This window comes from Streptopelia decaocto (assembly GCF_964273445.1).
Source record: "Streptopelia decaocto genome assembly, chromosome: 8".
Taxonomy (NCBI): domain Eukaryota; kingdom Metazoa; phylum Chordata; class Aves; order Columbiformes; family Columbidae; genus Streptopelia; species Streptopelia decaocto.
The window spans coordinates 17,525,163-17,552,378 of record NC_138662.1 but is presented as its reverse complement, the minus strand read 5'-3'; the positions used below and the strand labels follow the sequence as shown (position 1 = coordinate 17,552,378).

The 27,216-nt window shown below is 61.8% G+C and overlaps 2 protein-coding genes across 3 annotated transcripts; both read left to right on the top strand.

Annotated features, from left to right (window-relative positions):
• Window positions 1-234: 234 nt before the first annotated feature.
• Window positions 235-10,293, top strand: CCDC71 (coiled-coil domain containing 71). 2 transcript variants are annotated; one of them, XM_082060271.1, is made up of 2 exons: window positions 235-301; window positions 2,729-10,293. In XM_082060271.1, the coding sequence occupies exon 2, from the start codon at window positions 2,790-2,792 to the stop codon at window positions 3,975-3,977; it is 1,188 nt and encodes a 395-aa protein (XP_081916397.1). In that variant the 5' UTR covers window positions 235-301; window positions 2,729-2,789; the 3' UTR covers window positions 3,978-10,293. The 2 variants fall into 2 exon arrangements, with proteins under 2 accessions (XP_081916397.1, XP_081916398.1); XM_082060272.1 differs by lacking the exon at window positions 235-301 and adding an exon at window positions 320-1,156.
• Window positions 5,537-27,206, top strand: LOC309443422 (laminin subunit beta-2-like; the record flags this gene model as incomplete). The annotated part of the gene is given in 40 exon segments (XM_082060347.1): window positions 5,537-5,582; window positions 11,849-11,915; window positions 12,254-12,363; window positions 12,366-12,386; window positions 12,389-12,410; window positions 13,202-13,291; window positions 13,995-14,044; window positions 14,578-14,753; window positions 14,859-14,982; window positions 15,089-15,162; window positions 15,261-15,449; window positions 15,530-15,593; window positions 15,673-15,878; window positions 15,960-16,080; window positions 16,496-16,684; window positions 16,811-16,990; window positions 17,457-17,569; window positions 17,701-17,780; window positions 18,026-18,182; window positions 18,349-18,501; window positions 18,600-18,758; window positions 18,841-18,962; window positions 19,344-19,464; window positions 19,855-20,041; window positions 20,209-20,352; window positions 20,769-21,000; window positions 21,527-21,690; window positions 21,779-22,003; window positions 22,390-22,604; window positions 22,691-22,787; window positions 23,326-23,704; window positions 23,786-23,970; window positions 24,045-24,274; window positions 24,386-24,589; window positions 25,117-25,261; window positions 25,347-25,554; window positions 25,645-25,786; window positions 26,256-26,432; window positions 26,524-26,680; window positions 27,073-27,206. Coding segments are annotated over 40 exon segments (5,859 nt in total).
• Window positions 27,207-27,216: the final 10 nt, after the last annotated feature.

Genomic DNA, 27,216 nt, shown 5'->3' with positions numbered 1-27,216 from the left:
GGCGTCGCTTCCGCTCAGCGCCACTTCCGCCCGGCGCCCCCTGCCGGCCCGGGCATGCGCCGCGGGGCACCGCCGGCCACCGGCGCCCCGGCCGCCGTTGCCATGGTCACGGCGGGGCCGTGGTCAGGGGGCGTGGCCGGGCCGCCGCCGCCGCCGAACCCGCTCCGTGACAAGTGGGCGTGGCCCCGGCTCGCGGAAGGGGGCCGGAAGCGGAAGTAGGCGGTGCTTCCGGCGCTCCACGGGCGGCCATGTTGGAGCGGCGGTCGCGGCGCAGCGGCGGGTGCGGGTCTGGCGGCGGCCGGTAGGTTGGGGCCGGCGGTGTCCGGGCCCCGCGCTGCCGGGCGAGGGCGCTGCCGAGCCGCCCGGCGGGGCGGGCGCCGAAGTCACGCGGAGTCACGGCGCTGCGGGCCCCGCCCCCCCGTTACCCCCCGGGCCCGGGAGCCGGCGCGGGCCGGACGGGGGGTCAGAGCCGCTGTCTGCACCAATCACCTCCCGCAGCCCCGTAGGGCGCACCGGCCCCGGGCCGCTCTCCCCGCCGCGGGGCCGCTCCGGCCGCTGGGCCGGGGATAGCCGGCCAGGGAACCCGCCGGCCCGTCCGTACCGGGCCCGGGCGGGGCTGTGCGGGGAGAGCGGGCGCTCGGGGCGGCGCGTCCTCTGCCCCGAGGGTGGGTCGGGAGAGGCCGAGCCGGGGCTGCCCCCGCCGAGCCCTCCCTGGGCCTCCCCACCCGGCCCCACCCCGCAGGCCCCCCCAGCCCCATGTCCCGGCCCCGGCCCGCCGGTGTGCCCGGAGGAGCCCTGCAGAGCCCGTTCTGAGCCTCCGAGCCCACGCTGGCATCGCCCGGGCACTGCGGGAGCGTCCTGCCAACCAGTGGCCTGTGCCAGGAGCGCTGCGGGTGCCAGCACATCCCCCAGGAGTGTGTCCCGTGAGGAAGCTCGCTGTGGGGTGCACAGGCTCTCTGGGCTCTGCCTGTTTGCAGCCGGCTTTCGCTTCTATTACAACTTGCACTGCACAAAACAAGACCCAACGGATCGATATTGGGATGTCCCATCCCCGATGAGATGCCACGGCCTCTCCGTTCCACACCAGAATACCCCCTGAGGTGTCCCAGCCGTTCCCGGGCATTCTGCACCCTGAAGTTGATCCATTTTTCAACCTGTTGAGTGCACTTTTGCTTCTCCTTTGGTTTCTCCCTCTCTACCAGATCAGGATTAAGCTTTACGCCCTTGTTGGCTTCGCTGTGCCTGCTGCTGCTTGTGCACTTTGAAGGTGGCATGTCTCACCGCTGGCCGCGGCTCTGCCGGAGTGCTTCCCCACCTGCCTCCCCTGCTCCGTGGGAGACCCCGTGCCTGTCGCAGAGCAACTGCATTATCCTCCTCCAAATCCCGTTTCTGCCGTGACGTCTGCAGAACACTTGACTGAGATTAGTCTGTCATGTGGAGGCTCTTACCCCCCCGCTGACCTGTGTTTCTCCTTCTGCGGCTGCTTTTGGCTTGTGCCTCTTCCCTGCTTGTGCAGCCAGTGGCACAGACACCGGGTCGGCGTCGGCACTCCTGGCCTGTGGGGTTGTGGCGAACCCGTGGTTCTGGGGGATGTCGCACATGAGTATTGCCTTGCTGTGTCTGCTCAGGCACTAACTTTTCCATCATGGCTTTCTTGCCTGCACACTACTCTCTCTGACATTGTCTCTGACATCTTCTACATTTTTCTGAAAAAGATTAAAGGATTTTCTCTGAATCCTCCTTATTATTTTGAGAGTTATCAGTGAAGCTAAAGATTTTATAACTTCTCAGCGCAGCATCCAGCTGTGGAGCTGGCGAGGCCACCAGCTCAGCGTGACGGGATTGGAGCTCTCTCAGGTGCATCACAAAGTCCTGCCTGGCTGCTTTTCAGTACCTATTTTTAATTTAAAGCAATAATTAGTGCTTTTGTCAGACAGTTGCGTAGTGTCCTGGGTGTGATCCCAATGTTGTCCATCAGGTCGTTGTACCCTTGGTCCTGGAGACGTGTGTTTCCTTCCTGACGCCCTGCTTGAATTTCCTGCTTCCTTCTTGCTCGGCAGCAAGCGCCCTGGCTCGACAGCAGTTTGTTCTGACAGCGAGTTGTTGGAGCAAGAGGACAGCGAGGAGCGGTGTTGCCACGGCGTTCAGCATCAGTGCAGCTGAAATAGCCTCCGGCTCTTGCCATCGGCTCCTCAGCAAGATGCTGCAGCTTTGACTGGGACTCGGTCAATTTTTGAGCAGAATCAATTAGGATGTTGGAAGATTGAACGTGACGGGGCTGTAGGTGCTCAGGCTGCTTAGTGTTAAGTTGGCTGGATTGTGGTGGTCTCTGCATGTGCAGGGAAAAGGTTTGAGGAAGGGCTGCTTTAGCCAGGGAAAAATAAAACCTGGCTACCCAAAGTTGGGGTGTGTTAAGCTTAAACTGTAAATGAGCTGCAGATTTTACAGAGTTTACCACTGGAGCCCTTCATCTTGGGATAGGTTGGATGGGATTGTCCAAAATCTTTGTTTAGGTTTTGAGGATATTTCTGCGAGAGATGTGGTTTTGTTTCAGAGATAAATCAGTGATGGGATTTTCTTGATGATGCCTCTGATGTACGTTGTGCCCAGAATCTGACCCAGTGTTTATGAGTAGCCACACCTGGGCTTAACAGTTTCAGGTCCTTGCTTAACAACACAAGATGATTTCAGTTGCTGTAAAACTAACTATCTTCTCTCTCCTTTTGAGGTGTCAAGGGTTGTTTTTCCAGTAGTTTGGACCTTTTTGAAGCACCCGCTTGCCTAATGCCATGAATATTGCAGTGAACAATGCGGAAGAAAAAGCTGTCCATTCCTGGTCGAGAATTTCCTCTGCGGGACAGAAGGTGCTGGAGGAAGCCCTCCGAGTCTTCAACCCCATGTCCAAGGACCTTTCGGACACAGAGACTCAGCTGGTGGCCTTCATTCAAAGCCTGAAGGAGGAGGGCTACCAGCCCACGATCCTGAGGAGTAAGGATGTGTACGGGTACAACTCGTGCACGGCAGACACCCCTGATCAAACAAAAGAGAGTGCCCCGAACAGCCGCACCAACGAGACTGCCGGGAGCGCGGTGAGAACCGCCACAGCCGTGGCAAAGGTGTCCGCTCCACCGGCCGGTGTTTCCCTGAACTCTTTGAAAGTCTCTGCTCAGCCTGTCTCTAAAGGGGCTTCCAAAAATCTCCTCCTGAGCTCCTTGAAGCAGACGAGATCCCGCACGTCCAAGGCTGCGGCAGTGGGTTTCCCCTCGAGCACGTATCCCGACGTGTATCCAGCCATGAGACTGTCGGTGGTTCTGGAAGCTCTGGTGCCGCTGACAACGACCGTGTCCTGCTTGGAGTCCAAGTACACGCGAGGGGGTCTTGGGATCTCACCCTCTGACCTTAAACTCCTCCAGGCTTCAAGTCCGCTGAGGCAGTTTTCTTCAGGCAAGACCACTAAAATAATAGAAGGTAAGGGGCACAAACATTTGATAAAGAAAGCACCAGATTCTGCCACCCTTGCTTTAAATCTTCTGAAGGTGCCAAAGGGTGGTGTCCTGCAGGAGAGCAACGCTTGCAAAGCCTCGGGAGTCCTCAACGGGAGAGTCACAGGCACCTCCTCCCAGGGCTGCACTGCAGCACCGCAGACCAAGGCCTTGAAAATCAAAAATAAGGAAGCTCTGGTGGGGAAAACAAAGCGGAAAGACAGCAGCACTTACCGGGAGAGCACTGGGGAGAAGAAGAGAAGAGCTACGGAGGCAAAAGAAGCACCGCAGAGGAAGAAAGCAAATACCGTTCCTGTCCAGAACAAATCTGGACGGGCTCAGAGCAATTTGAACCTGCTGAAATTCTGGGCCATCAAGGTGGGCAACTCTTCCTCCGATGATGAAGTAAGGAGGAGAGCACAGAAGATTCTTAGGGTCAACCTGTCTCCTGTGATCCGAATTCAGCCCTTGTCCCACTCTCACAGCGTCCCCTGACTTTCTTCACTTCGTCATTTTTTTTTTAATTTGTAAGTAAATAAACACAAGCCCGGCACCAGCGTGCGCGGAAGTTTTAAGAGCAACTCTGGTGCCTGGTGACAATATGTCAACTAACCCGCAGACGGAGCAGCCTGCTCTCATGCTGCTCCTGCCGCTGCTGCGCAGAACCCACTGCAGAAATACAACCCCCCTTCAGGAACACGGGTGGGGACTCTGCCCGCGGGGAGCCGAGCAGGTCGGGGGGCTCGCTTCCCGTGGGTGCTTTTCTGAACGTGGCCGTCTGCGCTCTTGTGTGCAGGGGGAGAACACGGGACTTGCTCATGACATTGATGCACTGTGATATTGCTCTTTTTCCAAGCTATACGTTTACTGGTTTTATTTTGATCAAATTTTATAACTTTATTATCTATAAATCTATATATCCATATATGTGCATATGGCCCAGGAACTGTGGGAAGACAGAATTCCTCCCTCCCTCTGGGATTGGGTTCGATAGCTTTTTTTCCCCCTCTCCTTCAACCAGTCTTTTGTTGAAAGGTGCCAGGATTTCCTTGTGATTCAGTGTTGTGACAGTCTGTTCTGGGCTCTCGCGAGCAGCTCAGAGATAGAGCCACTTGTTCGTCTCCAGAAATGCCAAGTCATTTGGAGAATTACCAGCTGATTGACGATAGTTTTGATCATACTTTTGGTATTACCTCTGGGTTGGAGCGGGGGAGTGTTACGGGGCCCTGCAAGTCCGCCTGATGTCTCTAGGTGCCTCCTCTGTTCGTTGGGAGCAGAAGCTCTGAACTTCTGGTAGGAGTTTGCTTCCAAAGAGCGATTCCTCCTCCGCACCCAGCGTTGCTCCTCTCTCTTGTGCCCCAGGTGCAAATGTAGAATGTGAACTGTGATTGGTAGAGCCAAAGGGCTGAGAGTTGTTAATAAGAATTGCATGAACTGTCCTGCCCACCCTGTAACTGCATTGCTGTTGCTGGATGTTTCAGGAGCAGGTTTGAGGTTGTTGGTAGAAGATACGGGCTGTGTTTGAATGTATTGGTTACATCTTGCTGGTCCCAGAGCTCAGTGGGGTATTGGAGCCTGAATTAAAGCAGAAAAGTGGAAAGGTTGAGAGGATTTATGCCAGCACTTATGCATAGAGAGTTTCTTTCTGTCAGTTTGTGGGGGTGAAGCAGTAGGAGGGGAGGTGCGCACTGTGTTATGATGGGTGACAGCTCTGCTGTGCTGTCCGGGATGCTGTGAGGAGGTGTGTGGCGGGTGTCAAAGCTCCCAGAGCGCAGGCTGTCCTGTCCCCAGAAGTCACTGCAGAGCCGCTGCAGGCAGCTGTGCTGACTTTCCTGCACTGGGGACACACTACCGGGTGGGAGCACAGGCTGTGCACTGGTGGAGGTTGCACTGCTCTCTGCAGGGAGCAATTTGCAAGCTCCAGGAGAAACACCATGTTGGAGTGGTCAGTGCTGCAACTGTCATCCACGAGGGACGATCTTTGCCCTTGGGGTACTGCAAAAGCAGAACTTGGTGGCTCGAGGAGAGGGAGCAGTGTCCAGCCAGGTGCAGCCATGGCGCTGTGCTGCCATACGTTCAGATCTCTGCAGCAGTGGGCCGGTAATCCACTCATTCTCTCGCCAGCTCAAAATACCAGTTGTCTGACCCAGTAATCTCTGTGGACATTGGCTGAAGGGATGATCTCCCCTGGGCAGCCCCAGCTCTTTATGTTTCAGCCCCTCCCTAGCACCTGGCTGGATTTCAGCACTTTGGAACGGGGCTCAGCATCTGATCCCCTGCTCAGAGAGGAAAACTGGCATGGAAAGGAGAGTGAGAAGGTGGGGAAGTTGGGCATCCCAGGGCTCAGCCAGAGCTCTACCCCCTCACCCAAGTAGAACACGGTGGAGGTTCTCTCTCTGAGGGGATTATTGGAGGCTCTGAAACACACACTGGAATCCTGCGTGGCTTTACTGTGCGTGTCTGAGTTGCTGTCAGAGATCATAACTTGCAGTGTTTGAGACTGACCTGTGAATGCCGCTGGTTGGCTGCAGAGGAAGAGGAAATATTTTCTTCTTCTTCTGTGTTTTAAAATGCTCTGGCAGAGAGTTCCCTGTCCTGACATGATGCTGGACAAACAAGGATCCTCCGTCACTGTTAACTGGCCAAAAATTGCTTTGTACCTTTTGTTCCCACTCCTTCAGACCTTTCTCATTCCCACGCTCTCAAATGCCAGGTCTTGAAGTCTTGCACTGGAGTTTCTCTTTTTGGCTGTTTCCCGAGCAGGGCTCTGAACTGCTGCCTGCGGTATGGCTGTCTGACAGGCCGCTCAGCGGCTTCCCCTCTTCCCAGCCCCTTATAAGGGCACTGAGAGCTCTCTGGAGCCTCTTCGTGCAGTGCAGACATCCCAGCTGAGTGCCCGGCCTCCGGTGGGACAAACAACCGTGCACCAACACGGCTGAATTCGGGTTGAGGTTGCGTTTCCTCCAGCCTGGGCAGGAAGCCGAGCACCTGCAGCTGCATCCCACCTCTGCGGTGTGTTTGTTCCCTGGCTGCACTGCTGCCTGCCTCCCCGATCTCCATCACCTCTCATCTTTCACAGCTTGAGTCTTTGCCAGTCAAAGATTTGGCTTGTGCTGTTGCTTAACCCATCCAGCACAACACACTTCCCACTCTGTGAGAAGGGATGAGCATTACAAATGCTTCTGTGTCCCTGAGGCTCCTGCCAGGGAAGTGAGCACCCCATGGCTCTGTGCTCGGGGACTTGCCTGTCATCAATCCAGTCTCTGTCAGCTTCTTTGCACATTTCTGACTGGGCAGCGCTGGAGGTCAATTCTCTGCCCTCCTCATGTCTCCTCTTCTCCCTCACAGGTGATTTGGGAATTTGGCTGGAAGGATTATCATAGAGTCACAGGATAGTTTGGGTTGAGGGAACCTTCAGAGCTCCCCCAGTATCACCCCTGCCATGAGCAGGGACATCTTCACCAGCTCAGGTTGCTCAGAGCCCCCTCCAGCCTGGCCTGGGATGTCTCCAGGGATGGTTCATCCACCACCTCTCTGGCCAACCTGGGCCAGTGTTTTGCCACCCCCATTGTAAAAAAATTTCTTCCTCATGTCTAGCCTGCTCCCAGCATCCTGGGCCTTAGACGCTGGTGTGTGGAAGGCTGCAGAAGGGGCTGTGCTGTGGACGCTGCTGTCTGGTGTTTAGGGAAGGTGAAGGGTTTGATCAAACCAGACCTAAGACCTGATCTAATCAGAACTCTCCCGCCAGAGGTCCCTTCCACGCTGTTTATTCTGGGACAGCAGAGAACCACTTGCCTGCCGGGGACCTGCGCAGCAGGAGGGCAGTGGTCTCTGCTGAGTATGCTGTATGCAGGTTGTTCAGACCTGTTTCTGTATTAGTCACTTTGAATTCATCCAAGTGCCTCACCTGGCCTACGCTGTTCCTGGGCACTATGACAGCTGAGAGCTTTGGGGACTCTCTTAGGAATTCTTTTACTGCATGGATTTGTGCCACTGTCACTTTTGAGAAATGATTCAGCCAGCGGTCAAAGGGCTGTTCTTCCGACTGAGTTTGTGGAAATCATTTCTCCTTTTATTCAGCTGCCAAGAAGCGAGAGTTTATGCTTCGCCTCCACCAGACAAGGTCCTCGAGCTTCCTGCATGCCTCAGATGTCCGTCAGCGAGGTCTGTGGGGAGAGCAGCTTGGCCAGCAGGCAGCCGAAGGGCAAGCTGACATCAAATGCCAGTTGGAATCACATTGTTAATTGGTAGAAATGTTTTGAAGCTCATGTCCACTGTGATCATATTTCACCTTCTGCCACTGCTTTCAGTTGGAGAAGTTTCTCCTCGGCCTCTTCCCTGCAAGCCATGGAGCATTATGCTGCTGCTTCCAGAGGGTTTTCCCCATCCCCACAGAACCTGCTGCCGTAGCGATCCTTGTACAGAACTTTGTAAGCACTTTTCTGCAAAATAAGAAGGGATTATTTTGTTACTCCTGTTTTGTAGCCCACTGGTGGTATTTCAGCGTGGGGAGGAGGTGTGTGCTCTGTGAGCATTGTGAGCGCTTACTTGGCTGGATGATTTTCAGACCTGAACTGAAGCTGCCCCTGTCCTGCCCCATGTTCCCCAGGCCCCTTTCGCACACCAGCAGCACTTCCCCACTGGGGGAGCTGGTGGGAATCCCCCTGCTCCAGCTGTGGCAAGAGGGGCTGGCCGGTTTGGGTTTTTTGGGCTTGAGGACAGAATTTGGGCAGTTTCAGTTGTGATTTGTGCTGTGTTCAAGGCCAGACCTTGCCAGCATGTGGTGGGGTGCAGCCACTCCAGCTGCTCCCTGCCTTGGGTCCGTGTTCCCTGCCCTGCGTGGGAGCTGGGCCTTTGGCCATGGCACAAGGGACACATGGGGACAGGGAGCGGGTTTGTCTCTCAGCTGCAGCTGGACAGGATGACGCGAGCTGGACAGCTTCCCGGGCAGGAGGGCAGGTTTTGGTGGGAGGATCCTTGATTCGCTGTGGTTGGAAGAGTTGGTGCTGAGCTGTGCGGAGCAGCTCCCACTCAGGCAGGTTGGTTGGTTTGTGTGGGAGTGACGGTTTCTGTGTTGGTCTCCAGAGCTGCTCTGGCCTGTTGGCTGCTATGGTCAGATAGGGATGGTGCTTGGGAGCTGAGGAAAGGAGAACTGTTCTGGGTTACCTCGGACCTTCTTGATGGTGCTGCAGCCCTTGGCTTTGCGAGCTGGGTGGGCTGGCACCACCCGTGGAGAGGTTCCAGGGCAGGTTGCTCCCTGTTCGGGGCTCTGTGCTAGAGTGCACCATGCTCAGGTTTCCTTTCACAGCTTGCTCCTGCCTGGAGCTGGATGCTGGTAGAAAGTGCCAGGTGCTTCACTGGCTGGTGGAGCAGAGACCTTGTCCCAGAAAGCAGGAGAGCCAGCCCTGGTCACTGCCTCGCCCCCAGTGTCCAGTGGACCCTGTTTGTAGGTGTGACTGCGCTAGCACTCACAGGCCAGCTGCTGCCTCCAAAGCCCTGCTGCTGAGGTCAGACTGCTCCGTTTGCTTAGGAAAACCAAGGAGGTCTGGTAAAAAAGTGAGAAGCTGAGATTAGAGGAAACCAAAGATGCCAGTGGCACATGGCCAGACAGCTTCTGCTCCGGCTGCAAGAGATCTGCCGAGAGAGGAGCCAGGTCAGTGCTGTCCCGTGGCACTGCCTGGCTCTGTCCCTGCCCACTGTCCCAGCCCGTCCTGCCCTGTCCAGCAGTGCTATGCAGGTGCTGGTGCAGCCGGCTGGGGGCACGGGCAAGTGGGGGCCCTTTTGGAGCAGGTGCCCCTCCCAACCCTCAGTGTCCGTCCATCAGTCACACACACTGGCCCTGCTCAGTGGCCGTGGGGCAGGTCAGCCGCTCCATGGTCCTCAGAGCCCCCTGTGTGTGCTGACTGGTACCCCTGTCAGGGGCATAGCACTTCCTCCCTGAGCATCCAAAATACCTTCCCCTGCGGGGATGATTAGGCCTTGCCCCAGGGAGTCCCTTCAAGGCCTTATTATTGTCTGGGACTTTGTCCTTCTTGTCTTAATTAGCCCTTTCCGCTCCTGTTGCTACAGACAACCCCTGTGAGAGTCCGGGGATTCCCATAGTTGCAGTCAGGCGTGTGGTGCTGTTGTAAAAGAGAAGGTGCTGCAAAGCCACCCCAGAAATACCTCCCCTGCCCCTGCCCCGCCACGCTGCCCAGCCCTGGGACGGGACAGTGTTGGTGGGAAGGCGCAGTATGCGACACTGATCCCTCCCAGGTCCTGGTGCGGCACAGCAGCTGCTCTGGGTGACCCGGGGGCTGTGGGTGGGCACAGCCCAGCCCCTTGCACTCATCTCTGCCAACCATTGTTTCTAAGAGCTGTCCCCACACCGCAGCGTGACCGACGTGCTCCGGCTGGGACTGGTGCTGCCAGCTCAGCCGCAGGTGTACCCTGGTGTTCGGGGATCCCGAGCGATGTGGGGAGCAGCGACTGCAGCCCACAGGAGGGCGAGTAACAAACTTTTGTATGGTGAATTTACAACAACTGACCATCTTGTTCTTGAGTGAACTTTTTACTGTTTGATTTGTTTGTGTAGAATGTTTCCGAAGCTCTATTAATATTTAATGTTTAATATGAGGCTGGGCTGCTCCACACTCAGTGTTGTATATTTTGGAATGGCATTGTTTAGTGAAAAGACAGTGTTAGAATTACTCTGCTCTCTGAAGGGAATCGGACAAAAACCAGACTGTCTTTTTTCTTACATGAAGTGAACTTTTTGTTATGAAGTCCTAGCAGGTGTCCAGCCCTTCAGTAAAATGGTGCTCAGAACTGCCCAGTGTGTCCAGCTTTTCTTTGGGTCCCGCCAGACGGCTCCTCCCGGCACCGTGTGAGCTCCGTGGGACAGTATTACCCATGTGCCCAGCCGCTGCATGGGGCACGCTCAGCTGGAGACCACCTCCCCAGTGCCCCCAGCGAGGTTTGGGGTTACCCCATTAAAGAATGCCTGGCTTGGGATGGGAAGTGCTCCACACGAGTCCCACTGGTGCTAAACTGGTGTGAACTGGCGTTAATCTACATTCCAGGTTAGTTTCTAGAAATGTGCCAGCTCCTGTCTGCCCGCCCTCTGACTTCTCTCTGGATCTGCCCAGTCTGCAGCCGGGACTGTGGGGCCGCTAATTCAACAGACACGCTGTTGTTCACCCATGTGCGATCCGGATCTCCCGGTGCGCTGACCCAGCACTAATGGCGGTGGGACCATGGCCCCGGGCAGACACCAGCTCCCGTGCTGGAGCTCATTCCTGGGGAAGGGAAGTGGTTAAGCGGCTCTCCCTCTCGCTAAGGATGTTCAGGGAAGTGTTGTCCACCCGCTGAGCACACTGAAGTCGGTCCAAGCGGGGCTGGCCAGGCGTGAGAGGCTGCCCCAGGAGCTCAGAGGCTCCACTGAGGCTTGGGGGGGTCCCTCCTCTGTGTGTCCCAGAGCAGCGAGCGCTGCCAGGTTCCACTGCCACCCCTCCGAGCTGTCTCGCTCGGTGAAAGTTCTCCGACCACTGCTGAGGGGGGCTGGTGGAGCCCGGGGTGCCCAAGGGAGCGGGGGGTGCTCAGCAGCTTTGAAATGCTCATGACCAGGACTGCAGAAGAGCTGCCCCCGGACACGTCACCTCCATGGGCAGACGCAGGGCACCCCCACACATTCGGCTGTGGGGCGGCTGAGGGGATTGCAACTCAGGGTGGGAAGTCTGAGAAGCCTTCAGGGACGCCAGGAGGTGCTGGACATGGGCTGGGACACCTCACTTGTCCCTTAGATCCCGCTGAGGATCCCTCCCTCCAGTATTACCTTGCTTTTCAAGGCTGGAGATCCTGTTACAGTTGCCTTTATCAGGCCACTTTGGGTCTCCTCAGAGCAGATAAGGTTTGCTTGGCAAGGTCCTGCGGTACAGACAGTGCTGGCCAGTGCTAATGGCTCTTTATCAGCTCATCTCCGAACAGCTGAGGAGGTGGCAGTGCCCAGCCACCCCCCTGTGCCTCGCTGGGGACAGCCCTGTCCTTCCTCCAGGTTTCCCAGCACCTGCAGTGACCTGTAGGGAGCTGGCAGGGCTCTGCCTACAGCATCCCCTGCCCCGCTGAGTTGTGTGGGACCAGCCTGTGCTGTGTTGGGGTGTCCCTGGGGACGCAGGTTTTGGCGTCCCTGTGGCCAGCACTTGGGGAGCTGCTGCTTTGTCTGCCTGTGACCTTGCTCACCGGCGGGCGGCCAGAGCATGGCCTTGGCGTGGGGAACACGCAGCTCCTCTTCCTTCCTTCGGCCTCAGCTAATAAAAGGCACCATCCCTGTATGACAGTGAGGTCTCCAGCGAGCCTGGCCCCCACGCGCGACCCTGTGCTCCCCGCAGGACTCTGGGGGTCAGTGCCCAGCCCGGCCGGTCCGAAGGATCTGAGGCAGCACCAAATTGGCACAGGGTGAGTGTGGCCCTGGCTCGGGGCACAGGGGGGAGCAGGATCCATCGGGCAGGGGTGCTGGGGGAGCACAGCTGCCATGCCACCCCGGGGCTCCCAGTGCTGCTGCTGGAGACGTACCCTGAGCAGGCACAGATGGATTCGCACAGTGCAGGGCGAGTCCTGGCCAGGCTGCCCGACTGGGTGGCCTCATGTGCCACATGACTGGGCACGGCAGCCTGCGGAGATGCCACACCAGCTCCTAGCCAGCTCAGGCACGGGGCACTGCTGTCCCCCAGCTGGGCCACCACCGGCTTGTACCTGGCCTCTGCCTCACCTTGGTTAACGCTCGGTGCGGGCAGGTCCCTCCCCTCTCCTGGCACGCTGCTGGAGGAGGAGACAGGCACCGGCCGCCCTCCTCCAGGAACAGCCGCCGAGCCCAGCGGGGCTGAGCTGGCCAACACCGCAGCCCACCTGGGCCATGGCCACCTGCCCGGCGCCCAGGCCCCACGGGCACAGGTAGGAGCCGGTGCACTAGCGGGGAGCCCCAGGCACAGCAGAGCTGCGGGGCACGGCACAGCCCACGGCACACGGCACAGCCCTGGGGCACGGGCCAGGCGCTGGCAGCTGGCACAAGGGGGCACACAAGGAAGGGGCCATAGCGTCCCTTGGGAGAGACGGGCTGGGTCCCCTCTGTGCCCGCCGTGCACTTCCCAGGGCTGGTGCCTGTTGGACTTTGCTCGGGGAGCCGTGGCAGTGGGGAGGGCCGCGGGTCCCTCTGGAGGAATGCGCCCAGCCGGTGGCACCATGGCTGTGCCCAGGCGAGCTCCCGGTGGGGCAGACTCTGGGTGTGGCTCCACCCTGGAGCCACACCAGCACCTCTGCCACGGGGCATCCCTAAGCGGGGCAAACAGCGGTGCTGTGGGCCCCATGCAGCCGTGCCAGTGTTGGGTGCCCATCCCGCTGTGCCGCCCTGCAAGCGGCGGCAGGCGCGTTCTTGCCGTGCTGTGCCGGGAGCCCTGGGAACGCGGCGCCGCTGGCTCACCAACCCACGAGGTGCCCTTTTGTTCACCGGTGGAGCCCGCCGTGCTGCCCGCGGGCCGGGGCGTGCCAGCGCTGCCGACGCCTGGCTGGTCTGGCCTCTGCGGGCAGGCAGGCAGTGGGGGCCTCCAGGCAGAAGGAATCGGCAGTGACATTCCCGTAGCCTGGAGACCGCCGTCCCTTTCAGCGGGCAGTCCATTTGAATAAGAATCGTGCGCGGGGAAGGGGGGCCGCCGGCCGCCGCCATCCCATTGCCGCCCTCGCCCCGGCTCATTTCTGCACACCCAGCCTGGGGGTCAGTGGGTCCCACGCCGCCCTCACCCTTGGCCTTGGCCCCGCTGGACGCTGCAGGACGCCAGGTACCAGGGGTTCGTGGGGCTTGGGGACCCCTCGCCGGCATGTAGCCCTGCGCCGCCTTGCCCGCCACTTTGGCGCGGCTTCGAGCGGGCGGGTGACGGGGCAGCGTCGTGGCCCCCCCGCCGCCCCGAGCCCCCCTGCCCCGGCTGGCTCCCACGCACGGACAGGAAAGATGTGTTTGGGCAGCGCCGGGGCCAGGCTTTGATCCAGCGCTTGCAAGGCTGGGAGCGGGCGGTACCAGGGGAGAAGGAAACACAAAAGGCAGCTCCAGCCTAAATTTAACAGCGAGACCAGGGATGCCCTTGTCCAGCCGGCTCCAGTGCCCCTGGCTCCCCTCCCTGGCTGGCCCTGGCCCGGCAATGGGACCCCCCAGGGACACCAGTGGCACTCGACACAGGATGGGCACGGCACAGCTTGTGCAGGGTTTGGGGGTGCAGGGCATGGCTGTGCACCCGGGTCTGTGTGCTGTAGCACCCCGGGCCCGTGCAAGGCTGGGGCATGGCTGCGGGGGTGGGCGCTGGGTGTCACCCCAGGGGACTTAGTACCCAACTGCCCACCCGGCCTCACTCCCCCCTGCTGTCCCTGGGGTGCACTGCCATGCCAGAGCTGGGTGGGTGCACTGTGGGGAGGGGCTGGGCCCTGGCCGCCCTGTGCCCCGTACCGTACCCCACGCCCTGCCACAGTGTCGTCTCTGTGTCCCCACAGGCAGAGCCCCTGGCTGCCCATGGACCTCCTGGCACTCGCTCTCCTACTGGGTAAGCGCTGGCTTTGCTGGGGCACCATGCATGGCTGAACACCCTGTGTACCCACAATGCGGGGGCTGCAATGGCCCTGGGACCCAGCCCGGGGCGGTGGGTGCTGGGCAGCGGGGGCGGTGGCGATGGCGATGCTCCCTGGCCGGCAGCAGCCAGGGCCCGATGGCCACAAATCCCAGCGAGGAATCCGGGCTGCGCTGAGCCCCGGCAGGATTAGCGAGCGCCTGACCTGGCTCCCGACTCTCCCCGGCACCACTCAGCGCCCCGGGGGCTGCCCGGCCCCCCAGGAGCACAGGCAGCCCAGCCCCCCGCTCCCTGCCCCCCGGTCACGAGGCTGCGGCGCTGCTGCCAGCACCTTTCTGGGTCACGGAGCTTCGTGCTGCATCAGTGGGTCGGGACACGGCGATGGGACATGACGGGATGGATGGGGGTGGGGTGGGTGCTGGGCAGGCATCTGGGGTGCACGGGGCAGTGGGAGGCACCCAGGGGGGCCCTGGCGCAGCCCCCAGCCCATGTCCTCGTGCTCCCTGCAGCAGGGCTGCTGGTGACGGGGGCCTGGCAGGAGCCCGACCCGAGTCACGGCTGCGCCCGCGGCAGCTGCTACCCGGCCACCGGGAACCTGCTGGTGGGACGAGCCTCCCGCCTGAGTGCCACCTCCACCTGCGGGCTGGCCGGGCCCCAGGAGTTCTGCATTGTCAGCCACCTCCAGGTGAGCCCACGTAGCCCTGGCACAGCCCTGGCACAGCCGCGGCACAGCCGGGCACTAGTGTAGCCTCCAGCCGCCTGTGCCTGACGGTGCCACTCCGCGGCACAGGACTCGGAGAAATGCTTCACCTGCGACTCGCGGGATCCATCCCTGCCTGAAAGCCACCGCATCGAGAATGTCATCTACCTGAGCGGCCCCCACGGCCAGCGGACCTGGTGGCAGTCAGAGAACGGTGAGACCAGGGCTGCAGTGGGGCTGCCCCCGTGTTCTGTGTGCCTCAGGGCTGTGTGGCAGTGCGATCCAAGGGGTCTTTTGCCACCGCCTCTCTGTGTCCCCAGGCGTGGAGCACGTCAGCATCCGCCTGGACCTGGAGGGTGAGTTCCACTTCACCCACCTCATCATGAAGTTCAAGGTGGGTCCTGGCGCATGGGTGCCTGGGATGGGATGGGATGGGATGGCTCTGCAGGGACTGCGAGACCAGCTCTCCATCCCATCTTGGGTGTCGTGCAGACCTTCCGCCCCGCTGCCATGCTGGTGGAGCGCTCAGCCGATTTTGGACACAGCTGGAAGGTCTATCGCTACTTCGCCTACAACTGCTCCAAGCTCTTCCCCGGTGTCCCTAGCCAGCCCTCGGGCTTGGTGGACGAGGTGCTGTGTGACCAGCGCTACTCCGAGATCGAGCCCTCCAGCCACGGGGAGGTGTGTGGGGCTGCGGTGTTGCACAGGGTGGGCCGAGGGGCTTTAGGGGGACAGGGTCACCCATCACTTCCTCCCTCCAGGTCATCTTCAAGGTGCTGGATCCCTCCATCCCTGTGGCAGATCCGTACAGCCCAGACATCCAGGGTGCGTGGCCAGGAGTGCCAGGACTGCGGGGCCGCGGGGCGGTGGGGCGGGTGTTGATGGTGTTATTGCCACCCCCCAGACCTGCTGCGTGTCACCAACCTGCGGGTGAACCTCACCAAGCTGCACACGCTGGGGGACAACCTGCTGGACACACGGCAGGAGGTGCTGCACAAGTACTACTATGCCGTGGATGAGCTGGTGCTGCGCGGGAGCTGCTTCTGCCATGGCCATGCTGCCCACTGCGCCCCGGCACCCGGCGCCCCAACCTCCTCCATCCCCAGCATGGTGAGGTGTACGCAGCCGTGAGTGCAGCACAGTGTCCCCTGAGGCCTGGTGGCCACACTGAGCTGGGTGCTCCCCACCCAGATCCATGGGCGCTGCGTCTGCGAGCACAACACGCAGGGGCTGAACTGCGAGCGCTGCCAGGACTTCTACCACGACCTGCCCTGGCGCCCGGCCGAGGGCTCCAGCACCAACGCCTGCCGCCGTGAGTGCCCCATGCCAGCACCGTGCTGTGCCCGGGGACTTGGGGTCCCATACGCTGGGTTGGGGGAGTGGGTGTCCTGCACGTTGTGTTTAGGGACTTGGGGTTCCTGCATGTTGTGTGTGCGGGGTTCAGCATCCCGGGGCTGTGGCTTGGGGCTGGGGATTGAGGGTCCCACGTGCTGTGCTTTGGGGTTGGGGGTGCTGCATGTGGAGCTGGAGCTTGGGAGGCTCAGGATGCTGCAGGCTGCAATTTAAGGGGGTTGGGGTACATCATGATGGGATGTGGGGCTGGGGATTCTGCAGGCTGAGGCTGGAAGAGCCGAGATCGAGGAGCTGCACCCCCGAGTTTGGGGTGGGGGTGCTGCCAGGTGGGGAGTTGGGGTTCTGCATGCCATGTCATGTCACCGTCCCCGCAGGCTGTGACTGCAATGAACACTCACAGCGGTGCCACTTCGACATGGCCGTCTACCTGGCCACGGGCAACACCAGCGGGTCCGTGTGCGATGGCTGCCAGCACAACACCATGGGCCGCCGCTGCCACCTCTGCAAGCCCTTCTACTACCGGCACCCCCGCTCTGACATCCGCTCCCCCACCGCCTGTGCCCGTGAGTGCCGTGAGACCCCAGCCCCACGGCTTTCCCCAGCCCCACGGCTCCCAGTGCCACCAGTGCTGGCCCCACAGCTCCCAGTGCCGGCAGCTCCAGCTCCCCATGGTCTCTGTCTCTCGGCAGCGTGTGACTGTGACCCGGCGGGCTCGCTGGACGGAGGTGCCTGCGATGGGCACACGGACGTGGCGCTGGGCATGATCGCAGGGCAGTGCCGCTGCAAGGAGAACGTGGCCGGTCCCCGCTGTGACCGGTGCCGGCACGGTGCCTATGGCCTCAGCCACGGCGACCCGCAGGGCTGCCAGCGTGAGCCGGGACACAGCAATGGGCACGGGAGGATGTGGGGTGGAGGGATGGGGATGGAGGGATTGTGGTGGAGGGATCGTGATAGAGGGGTCATGATGGAAGGGTGTAGATGGATGGATGGTGATGGAGGGATGTGGGATGGAGAGAAGGGGATGAAGAGATGGGTATGGAGTGATCATGGTGGAGAGATGGGGACGGAGTGCTGTGGAATGGAGAGATTGTGATGAAGGGATGTAGGATGGAGGGATGGAGATAGAGGGATGTGGATGAGGGGTAAGGGATGGAGGGATGTGTATGGAGGAATCATGAAGGAGGGATGTGGAATGGAGGGATGGAGAGTCAGCAATGGGGATGGGGGCATGAGGGATCGAAAGACACAGCACGGGGAGAGAGGGCTGTGAAATCTGTGGGCTGCGGTGCCACATGGCAGCCCCTCATGTGTGGGGGTGCGTGTGTGGGGGGGCAGCATGCAGATGTGACCCGCGGGGCACGGTGGCCGGCAGCTCCCCCTGCGACCCCATCAGTGGGGACTGCTACTGCAAGCGCTTCGTGGCCGGGCGCTCCTGCAGCCAGTGCGTGGTGAGTGCCCCTTCCAGCCCCACAGCCAGCCCCACACCACGCTCCCTGCCTCTGACTCACCCCAGCCCCACGGCACCCCCAGGGCTGGGCTGGCCACACACATGCCCCACACCCCCCCACTCTCACCGCAGCCTGAGTTCTGGGGCCTGAGCTACGATGTGGGGGGCTGCCGGCCCTGCGCCTGCGACTTCGGGGGAGCCTACAGCAACCGGTGGGGCACGGGGATGGGGGGGGGCGGGAGTGGGAACAGGGCTGGGGGTCAAGTGTGGGGGGAGGGAGGGTTGAGGATGTCAGTGGAGGGATGGGGACAGGGCTGGGGAGATAGAGGGGTCTTGGGATGGATAGAGGGATCTCCATCCCCAGAGATGGAGGGATGGGGATGGGGATGGATGGAGGGATGGTTGAGGACAAAGACAGACAGAAGGACAGACTGAGGGACAGGATGATCACCGCCAGGTGCTCCATGGAGGATGGGGCTTGTCCCTGCCGTCCTCACCTGATGGGGCGGCAGTGTGACCAAGTACAGCCCGGCTTCTTCTGCGCCCCCCTCGACTACTACACCTACGAGGCCGAGCAGGCCACCAGCCATGGCCACGACCACCCTCAGCTCCCAGTGAGTCCCAGGCTTGTGCATGGCTATCACTGTGCACCGTGCTCCATGCATGGCTGTCACTGTGCTCTGTGTGTGGCTGTCACCCTATCCTGCATGTGGCTGTCACCAAGCCCTGTGCATGGCTGTCCCCATGCATGTCCACCTGTTGCCTGCCCTGTCCCCGCAGGGCGCCATCCGGGCTGAGGTGGCCCAGGACTGCCTGGAGTACGACCCGGGGGAGCCAGGGGGACGGAAGGGACGCCCGCGGCACCAGCGCAGCCCCCCTCGCACCCCCCAGCCCCGCGGCCCCTCACGTCGTAGCCGCCAGCAGCCCCCCAAGGTGAGCCCCAGGGGGGCAGGGTGGGGCATGGTGGGGTGCTGTGGGGTGGGGGGCAGAGCCAGGGGAGCCAGCGCTGAGCTGTGCCCTGTCCCACCCAGCCGGACGTGGAGGAGGTGGTGCGGGATGGCACCGGGCACATGGTGACATGGACAGGCTCGGGGTTTGCCCGGGTACGCGACGGGGCTGGCCTGACCTTCCGTGTGGACAACGTGCCGTACCCCATGGACTACGAGCTGCTGCTGCGCTACGAGCCTGAGGTGAGCGTGGCCACAGCCACAGCCATGGCCATGGCGGGTATGGCACAGCATGGCCCTGATGCCACCTCGCCTGTCTCTGCAGTCAGCCGAGGACTGGGAGGCCGTGGTCAGCGTCAGCTCCCGGGTGCTGCCCACCAGCCCTCGCTGTGGGAACCTGCTGCCCTCCGAGCAGATGTACCGGGAGAGCCTGCCCCACAGCCAGAGGTGGGCACGGCGTGGGCTGGGATCATGGGATGGGATGGGATGGGATGGGATGGGATGGGATGGGATGATGGCATGGCATGGCATGGAATCAGGGTGGGCTGTTATGGGATCAGGGTGGGATGGGATGGCATGATGGTAGCATGGGATGGGATGAGGATGGAGATGGGAACAAGGATCAGCACAGGACAGGTACAAGGACATTCCTGTCACACTCCCAGAACTGAGGGATGGGCACGGGATGGAAACAGGAACAGTCCTATGGCCCCATGGGAGGACAAGGGATGGGAACAGGGTCAAGGAAGATGGTTGGGTCCTGCTGTTGTCCCATGGCTGTCCCCATGGTCCTGCTGTTCCCATGCCCTGATGCCTGCCTCTGCACAGGTACGTGCTGCTGTCCCGGCCCTTCTGCTTTGAGCCAAGCACCCCCTATGAGGTGACCGTGAGGCTTCAACGGGCTGGTGTCACCCAGCGCCACCCCAGTGCCTTCATCCTCATAGACTCGGTGAGCAGGGTCCCGCTGCACCCCATGCTGGGGGCTCAGCAAGGGTGGGGTGATGGACAGGGATGGGGGACCATGGGCATGTGAAGTGGGGATGGGGCTGGGGATGTCAATGGGGCTGGGGACATTGATGGAGTTAGGGTTGGCATTAGGGATGTGATTGGGGATGGGGACAAGGAAGCCTATGGGGATGGCAATTTGGGTGGGAGCATCAATGGGCTTGAGGATGTTGATGAGGTTGGGGATGTTGATGAGGTTGGGGATGTCAGCGGAGCTGGGGCTGTTGATGGGGTTGTGGGAGTCGAGCCCCCAGCAGCCCCTGGGAGCAGGGGCTGGGTCCTATGGAGGGTGGTGGCTGTGCCCGCCCCCAGCCCCATCTCCCCTCCTGCTCAGCTGGTGCTCCTGCCACGGGTGTTGGAGCTGCCAGGCTTCCATGGGGCAGATGGAGCAGCTCGCCGGGAGGAGCTGGAGCGGTACCGGTGCCTGGAGGCGTTTCGCATGGCCCCCCCGTCCCCCCTGGCCCAGGCCTGTGCCCGCCTGGTCTGCAGCGTCTCGGCACTGCTGCACGGCGGGGCCCTGGGTGAGTGGGGGTGCTGCGGGTGGCGGGATGGGAAGGGGTCAGGGGATGTGATGGGAGCAGTGGGTGGAGCCAGTGTGGTGGGTCACGATGGGTCTGTGCCCATGGCAGGGTGCGGGCAGGGCGTGGGCAGGACAGCCTCGGCTCCATGCTGGCTCTGCTGCCCGCAGCCTGCCAGTGCGACCCACAGGGCTCCCGCAGCAGCGAGTGCCAGGCGCAGGGAGGGCAGTGCCAGTGCAAGCCCCACGTCATCGGCCGCCGCTGCGACCACTGTGCCCCCGGCAGCTACGGCTTCGGGCCCCTGGGCTGCAGCTGTGAGTAGCAGGATCTGTGCCTGCCAGGCATCCCTGTCCCTTCTGTCTGTCTGTCCACGCAGCTGTCATCGCCCCATTTGCTGCCCGTCTGACCGTTCACTTGTCTGTCCATCTCTGCACTTGTCCATCTCAGCCCTGCTGTCCTGCAGCCCGTGGGTTGGGTCCCAGTTCCCCCTCAGTCCATCTGTCTTTCCATCCATCCATCCATACACCCAAACCCCGTGCTCCTGCCTGGCATGGGCACTGCCCTGCCTTGCACTGACTCATCTGTCCATCCGCTTGTCTGTCTGCCCACAAGAACCCTCCTGTGCTGTAGCCTGTGGGCTGGGCATGCCCTGGGTGCTGGTCCCTCATCTGTCTGTCTGTCCCTGTGTTGCTGTTCCCCTGTGCCTGACCCGAGCTGTGCCATCCCGCAGCCTGTGCCTGCTCCCCGGAGGGCTCGGTGTCCCAGCTGTGTGACGCGGTGAGCGGGCAGTGCCGGTGCCAGCCCGGTGCCGTGGGCCGGCAGTGTGACCAGTGCCAGCCCGGCCACTGGGGCTTCCCTGCCTGCCGGCCCTGCCAGTGCAACGGGCACAGTGAGGAGTGTGACCCCCGGACGGGCAGCTGCCTGCACTGCCGCGACCACACCACCGGCCGGCACTGCGAGAGGTGAGCCTGGTGATGGGGATGGGATGGGATGGGATGGGATGGGATGGGATGGGATGGGATGGGATGGGATGGGATGGGATGGGATGGGATGGGGTAGGGTGGGATAGGATGGGATAGTAGGGTGGGATATGATGGGATAGATGAGGTGAGACTGAGATTATGAGAGATGAGATGATGAGATGATGATGAGATGATGAGATGAGATGAGATGAGATGAGATGAGATGAGATGAGATGAGATGATGATGAGATGAGATGAGATGAGATGAGATGAGATGAGATGAGATGAGATGAGATGAGATGAGATGAGATGAGATGATGAGATGAGGTGGGGTGGGATAGTAAAATAGGATATGATGGGATGGATGAGATGGGATATGATGGCATGGCATGGGATGACATGGGATGGGGCAGGATGGGATGGATGATGGGATGAGAGGATGGGATGGGATGGGATGGGATGGGATGGGATGGGATGGGATGGGATGGGAAGGACCCCTGGGGCCACTCACTCCTTGTCCTTGCAGGTGCCAGGACGGTTACTATGGGGACCCAGTGCTGGGCTCGGGGCAGCAGTGCCGGCCCTGCCCCTGCCCCGGCTACCCTGGCACACGGCACTACCATGGCAGCGCCTGCCACGCTGACGAGGAGACCCACCACATTGTCTGCCTCTGTGCACCTGGATACACTGGTGAGGGGCAGAGCGGGCACCGTGCAGTGGGGACCCCCCAGCACCGGGACTGCGGGACCCCCGGCACCCATGGACCCTGTCCCCACAGGACCCCGCTGTGACCGCTGCTCCCCCGGCTACTTCGGGGTGCCGGAGATGGAGGGGGGAGCATGCCGGCCCTGCCAGTGCAACAACAATATCGATGCCAGCGACCCAGGGGCCTGCGACCCCCACACGGGGCACTGCCTGCGCTGCCTGTACCACACCGCCGGGCCCCGCTGTGCCCACTGCCAGCCTGGCTACTATGGCAATGCCCTGCAGCGTGGCTGCCGGCGTGAGTGGGGGGCTGCAACAGGGCAGGGAATGTGTGAGGGTTTGGGGATGTGGGTGGATTTGGGGTGATGCAAAGGCTCAGGTTGTGGGGTGAAGCTTGGGGCTGCTGTGGGGTGTGGGGGCATTGGGCTTGTGTGGAAGGGTTGGTCAGGGTTTGGGCGTGTCTGGGGGTTTGGGAGTGGGTGGGGGATTTGGGGCTGTGCCCGGGGTTGGGGGTGGGCAGGGGACCTGGATCAGGGTTGGGATGTTGGGTTCCGGGGGGGCTGGGGCTGTGTATGAGTTTGGTACTAAGCCAGGGATTTGGGGTGCTGGGGCCAGGTGCCAGGAGGGCATCGCCTGGGTGGGGGGTACAGGCTGAGTCCCACATACCCACCCACCCCCCTGCAGGCTGCGGCTGTGACCCGCAGGGCACCCTGGCCTCCCACTGCACCGCCGGCACCTGCGCCTGCGACCGCGGCACCGGGACCTGCGCCTGCCGGCCCAACGTGCTGGGCAAGAGCTGCGACCGCTGCGCACCCCACTTCTGGAGCCTGGGGGGGCTGGGGGGCTGCGAGCCCTGTGGCTGCCACCCCACACGCGCCCTGCACCCCTCCTGTGATGCGGTGAGCCCCGCCAGCACCCTGGCATGGCTGCACTGCCCTCCTGGCACATGGTGTGCTGCTGGCTGAGCCCACTGCTCTCGCTGCAGGTGACAGGGCAGTGCCAGTGCCGGCCCGGCTTTGGGGGTCGCGTCTGCTCCCAGTGCCAGGAGCATCACTGGGGAGACCCCGAGCGGGAGTGCCGAGGTGGGGGCATGTTCCAGGAACTGGGGACGTGAGGGCTCTGGGGACCTGGGGTGTGGGGAGAACCTGGGTACATGGTGGGACTCCAGGGATGTGGGGGAACCTTAGGGACAAGTTGGGACCCTGGGGATATAAGCGACCCTGGGGACATAGTGGTAGATTCTGAACACGGGGGCACTGGGGAGATAGTGGGATGCTGAGGACACGGGGGACTCAGGAGATCCTGAGGATATGTTGAGGTCGTGGTGACATGGTGGGACCCTTCAGACATGGGGGACCATGGAGCTGTAGTGGGATGCTGGAGGCATGGTGGGACCCTGGGGACGCGGGTGACCTTGGAGACACAGCTGGATGCTGGGGACATGGAGGACCCAGAGTACCCTGAATACACAGTGGGATTGTGGGGACATAGGAGACCCTGGGGACATAGCGAGGTTCTGGAGACACAGGGAGGTATGGTGGGACGCTGGGGACATAGTGACACTCTGGGGACACAGGACTCCCTGGGGAGGCTGGGACATGCCACCGCCTGTCTCCACAGCATGTGAGTGTGAGCCACTGGGCGCGGAGAGCCTGCAGTGCGAGCCAGCCAGTGGGCAGTGCCTGTGCCGGCCGGGCTTTGGGGGGCTGCGCTGTGACCGCTGCCAGCGGGGCTACCAGGAGCCCTTTCCCCGCTGCTCGCCCTGCCACCCCTGCTTCGGGCGCTGGGACCTGGCCCTGGGCAGCCTGCGGGACGGGCTGCGGCGCCTGGGGGCACAGGCACGGGCGCTACGGGAGGGGGGAGCTGCACCCCAGCTCAGCCCCCACCGCCTGCGGGAGCTGGAGGAGGCCCTGGGGCGCCTGGAGCAGCTGCTGGCGCAGGGGGGCAGCCCTGGTGGCCCCCTCCTCAACGAGCTGCCCCGGCAGCTGGACAGCACCAGGCAAGTGTGCATGGTGAGCTGGGGGTGGGCATCCCTGTTTTGTCACCCAGAAAAGCTTGAAACCCCTCTTCCTCCCCAAAGGACAGAGCTGGATGACTTCTGGAAGCAGCTCCAAGAGCTGGAACAACATCTGGATCAGCTGTCACAGGCAGATGCGCGGCACCGCAACCGGCTAGCCGGGCTGACCCATGAGCTGGGGGGTCTCAACCGAACCACCTCCCACCTCCAAATCCTCCTCAGCACTGTGGCAGCAGCTGGATTTGACGGTAAGAGTATCTGGTGAGGATTGGGGAGTTCTGTGGGAACCATCCTGGCCACACCCTGACACCAGCACCCTCAGAGTCGTACCGCAGCATCCTGGCGTCAGCAGAGAACTCGCGGCAGGCAGAGGTGGTGGCCAATGGCACGGTCAGCCAGCTGAACAGGGCACAGGCTGCACAGCAGGCTACTGAGAAGATGCTGCGGCAACGGGGCGATGCTTTCCGCCGCGGCACAGCTGCGGCACGGAAATCCTTGCGGGAGGCACAGAAACGGGTGATGGGACTCAGTGTCGCTGGGATCAATGAGAAGGTGAGAGCAGGACAGGGTGGGGCAAACTGGCTCATGGGAGGAGACCCCCATGCCGGGGATCTCCCCCCATGCAGTGTTGAGCTGCCATCTCCACCACTGGCATCACCACAGATTTGTGGGGTGCCTGGAGACCAGAGCTGCAAGGAAGCGCCTTGTGGAGGAGCCTTGTGCCGGGACGGTGTGGGGACACGGCGCTGCGGTGGCACAGGGTGTGCAGGGGCACTGCCCGTCTCGGTTCGAGCCCTGAGCAGCGCCCGTAACGCCTCGCTGCAGCTGGAGGTGGCCTTGGGGCAGCTGGGGGTTGTGGCGCAGAAGGTAGGGGTGGTGGCTCCATGGCACTTTTTGTTGCCCCCTTGTACTGTGCATGGTATGTTTGTGCCCCTTTGCATGGACATTCATGCCCCCATGAACATCCCACTAGTTCCCTTTCCATGCCACTATGATGTCCCCTTACATGTCCCACACTGTGCTCTTTCCATGCCTCTTTGCATGTCCCCTTGCATGTCACACCTGTGCCCTTTCCATGTTCCCAAGCACATCCCGCCTTTTATGTCCCTCTTATGCCCCTTCACACATGACCCTTCTGCCACTTGCGTGTCCCTCTGAGTCACTGCTGCACTCCCTTGTGCACCCCGTTTATGTCCCCTTGTGGGCCCCTTCTATGGCCCCTCATACCCTGTTGCACACTCCGTTCCTCCTGTCTGCTTGCACACCCCCCATGCCCCTTTGCACACGCTGTTACCATCTTGTCCCCATGCATGTCCCCTCATACACCCTGCCCACCCTGCTGTGTCCCCTCCCTGGGGATGCCCCATAGCCCCGCTCAGCCCTGTGCTCCCCAGACACAGGAGGTGCAGGAGCTGGCGCAGGGGGCGCGGAGCCGGGCAGAGGAGGTGCTGGGGCGGTCACAGGCTGCCCGCAGCCGCTCGGAGAAGGCGACAGCTCAGCTGCGAGACTTCATCCGCCGAATCAAGGCCTTCCTGGCAGGTAGCACCGGCTCAGGGTGGGCACACGGGCATGGCGGGGGTCAGTGTGCCCACCCTGAGCCCACCCCACTCCCCTGTTTCCACAGAGGAGGGAGCTGACCCGGGCAGCATCGAGCTGGTGGCTCGGCAGGTGCTGAACATCTCCCTGCCCAGCAGCCCCCGGCGGATCCAGGAGCTGCTGCAGGAGATGCAGGAGAGCATCGGCCAGCTGGAGGGGGTGGACGCGGTGCTCAACAGCACGGAGCAAGGGCTGGCCATGGCGCGGGGGCTACTGGTGCAGGGACAGAACGCCAGGTGAGTGGCAGGGGACATGCTAGGGTTGGCAGGGGCTGTGGGTCCATCCCCCAGTGCTGGCAGCGGCTGGAGCTGCCCGTGCTGCTGCAGGGAGCGAGCGGAGGGCGTGAGGGATGAGCTGGCGGGGACACAGCGAGCGCTGGAGGCGGCGCGGGCACAGGTGACGGCAGCGGCGAGTGCCCTGCGGAGTGCCAGGGATGCCATCCAGGTGACAGAAAGCAGAGCCAAGGAGGTGAGGGACACTCAGGTTGACAGCGTGCTGGAGCTTGGGAGTGCGGCCAATGCTGCTGGCACAGCTGGGGAGTGGGGATGGTGCTTTGGGTGTGCTGGGGGCAATGGGGTCAGTGCTGTGGGGGCATGGGGAGTAACAAGGTTGGGGCCATGGGTGCACTGGAAGTAATGGGGTCGGTACCACGGATGCTCTAGAAGCAATGGGTCAATGCTGTGGGTATCATGGGAGTAACTGAGTCGGTACCATGGGTGCACTGGGAATGGTGGTATTGGTGCCATAGGGGCACTGGGAGTAGCAGGCTCAGTGCTGTGGGTACACTGGGAGAGCAAAGCCGATGCTGTGGGCACACCAGGGGCAGTGAGGCTGCATCAGGGGCACATGGATGATGTGGGGCGGGTGCCGAGGGTTTGCCGAGGCAGTGGGGCTGGCAATGTGGGCGCAATGGCAGCCGGTGCCCATGCATGTCCAGGCAGAGCGCAGGCTGCAGGCGCTGGAGGGGAAGGAGTCGCGGGCGCAGCGGCGGCTGCGGGAGCTGGCACAGCGCGTCACTGCTCTGCGGGAGCGGGGCCGGGACACTCGCCGCATGGCCCAGCAAGCCAAGGATGGGGCACAGCGTGCCACCGCCGCCTCGGGGACACTCAGCCAGGTGAGCCTTGGCCCTGCCTGGCCACAGCACAGCACTGAGAGGGCATGGGGTGCTGGGGGGTTTCAACCTCACCATGTCCTTGTGCCACCAGGACCTGGCACAGGTGACGCAGCGCTACGTGGTGCTGAAGGGTCGAGTGAGCGGGCTTGCTGGGGTGTCCAGCGGGGCCCTGCAGCGTGTGACACAGCTGACAGCGGAGGCCCAGGACCTTCTGGACAAGGCCAGCAGCAGCAAGAGGAAGCTGGAAGGTAGGGGGGCAGCATGTGGTGAGGGGCATTCCCTGCCACTCCCCATCATGCCCAGTGCCCACCTCTCCATGCACACCATAGAATCATAGAACAGTTGGGGTTGAAAGGACCTTCAAAGCTCACCCAGTCCAACCCCTGCAACGAGCAGGGACATCTTCACCAGCTCAGGTTGCTCAGAGCCCCGTCCAGCCTGGTCTGGGATGTCTCCAGGGATGGAGCATCCACCACCTCTCTGGCCAACCTGGGCCGGTGTTTTGCCACCCTTATTGTAAAAAATTTCTTCCTTATGTCTCCTCTTGTCCCCCTGAGCATGTCCCACATTGTGCCGCAAGGGTGACCTCGGCTGGGGACATGGCAGGGGGCTGATCCCTGACCATGGCCTCATCCCACAGAGCTGGAGCAGCACTTCGGGGCCAACGAGCGGGCGATGGCGGCGAAGGCGACGCGACTGCAGGCGTTGGAGCAGCGGGTCTGGGGGCTGCTAGAGGAGATCCGGGAGAGGGCCAACGCTTATGCCACCTGCTAGGGACCAGCGG

Excerpts from the sequence above, each read along its gene's own strand:
- CCDC71 (XM_082060271.1), top strand. The coding sequence starts at position 2,790 with ATGAATATTGCAGTGAACAATGCGGAAGAAAAAGCTGTCCATTCCTGG.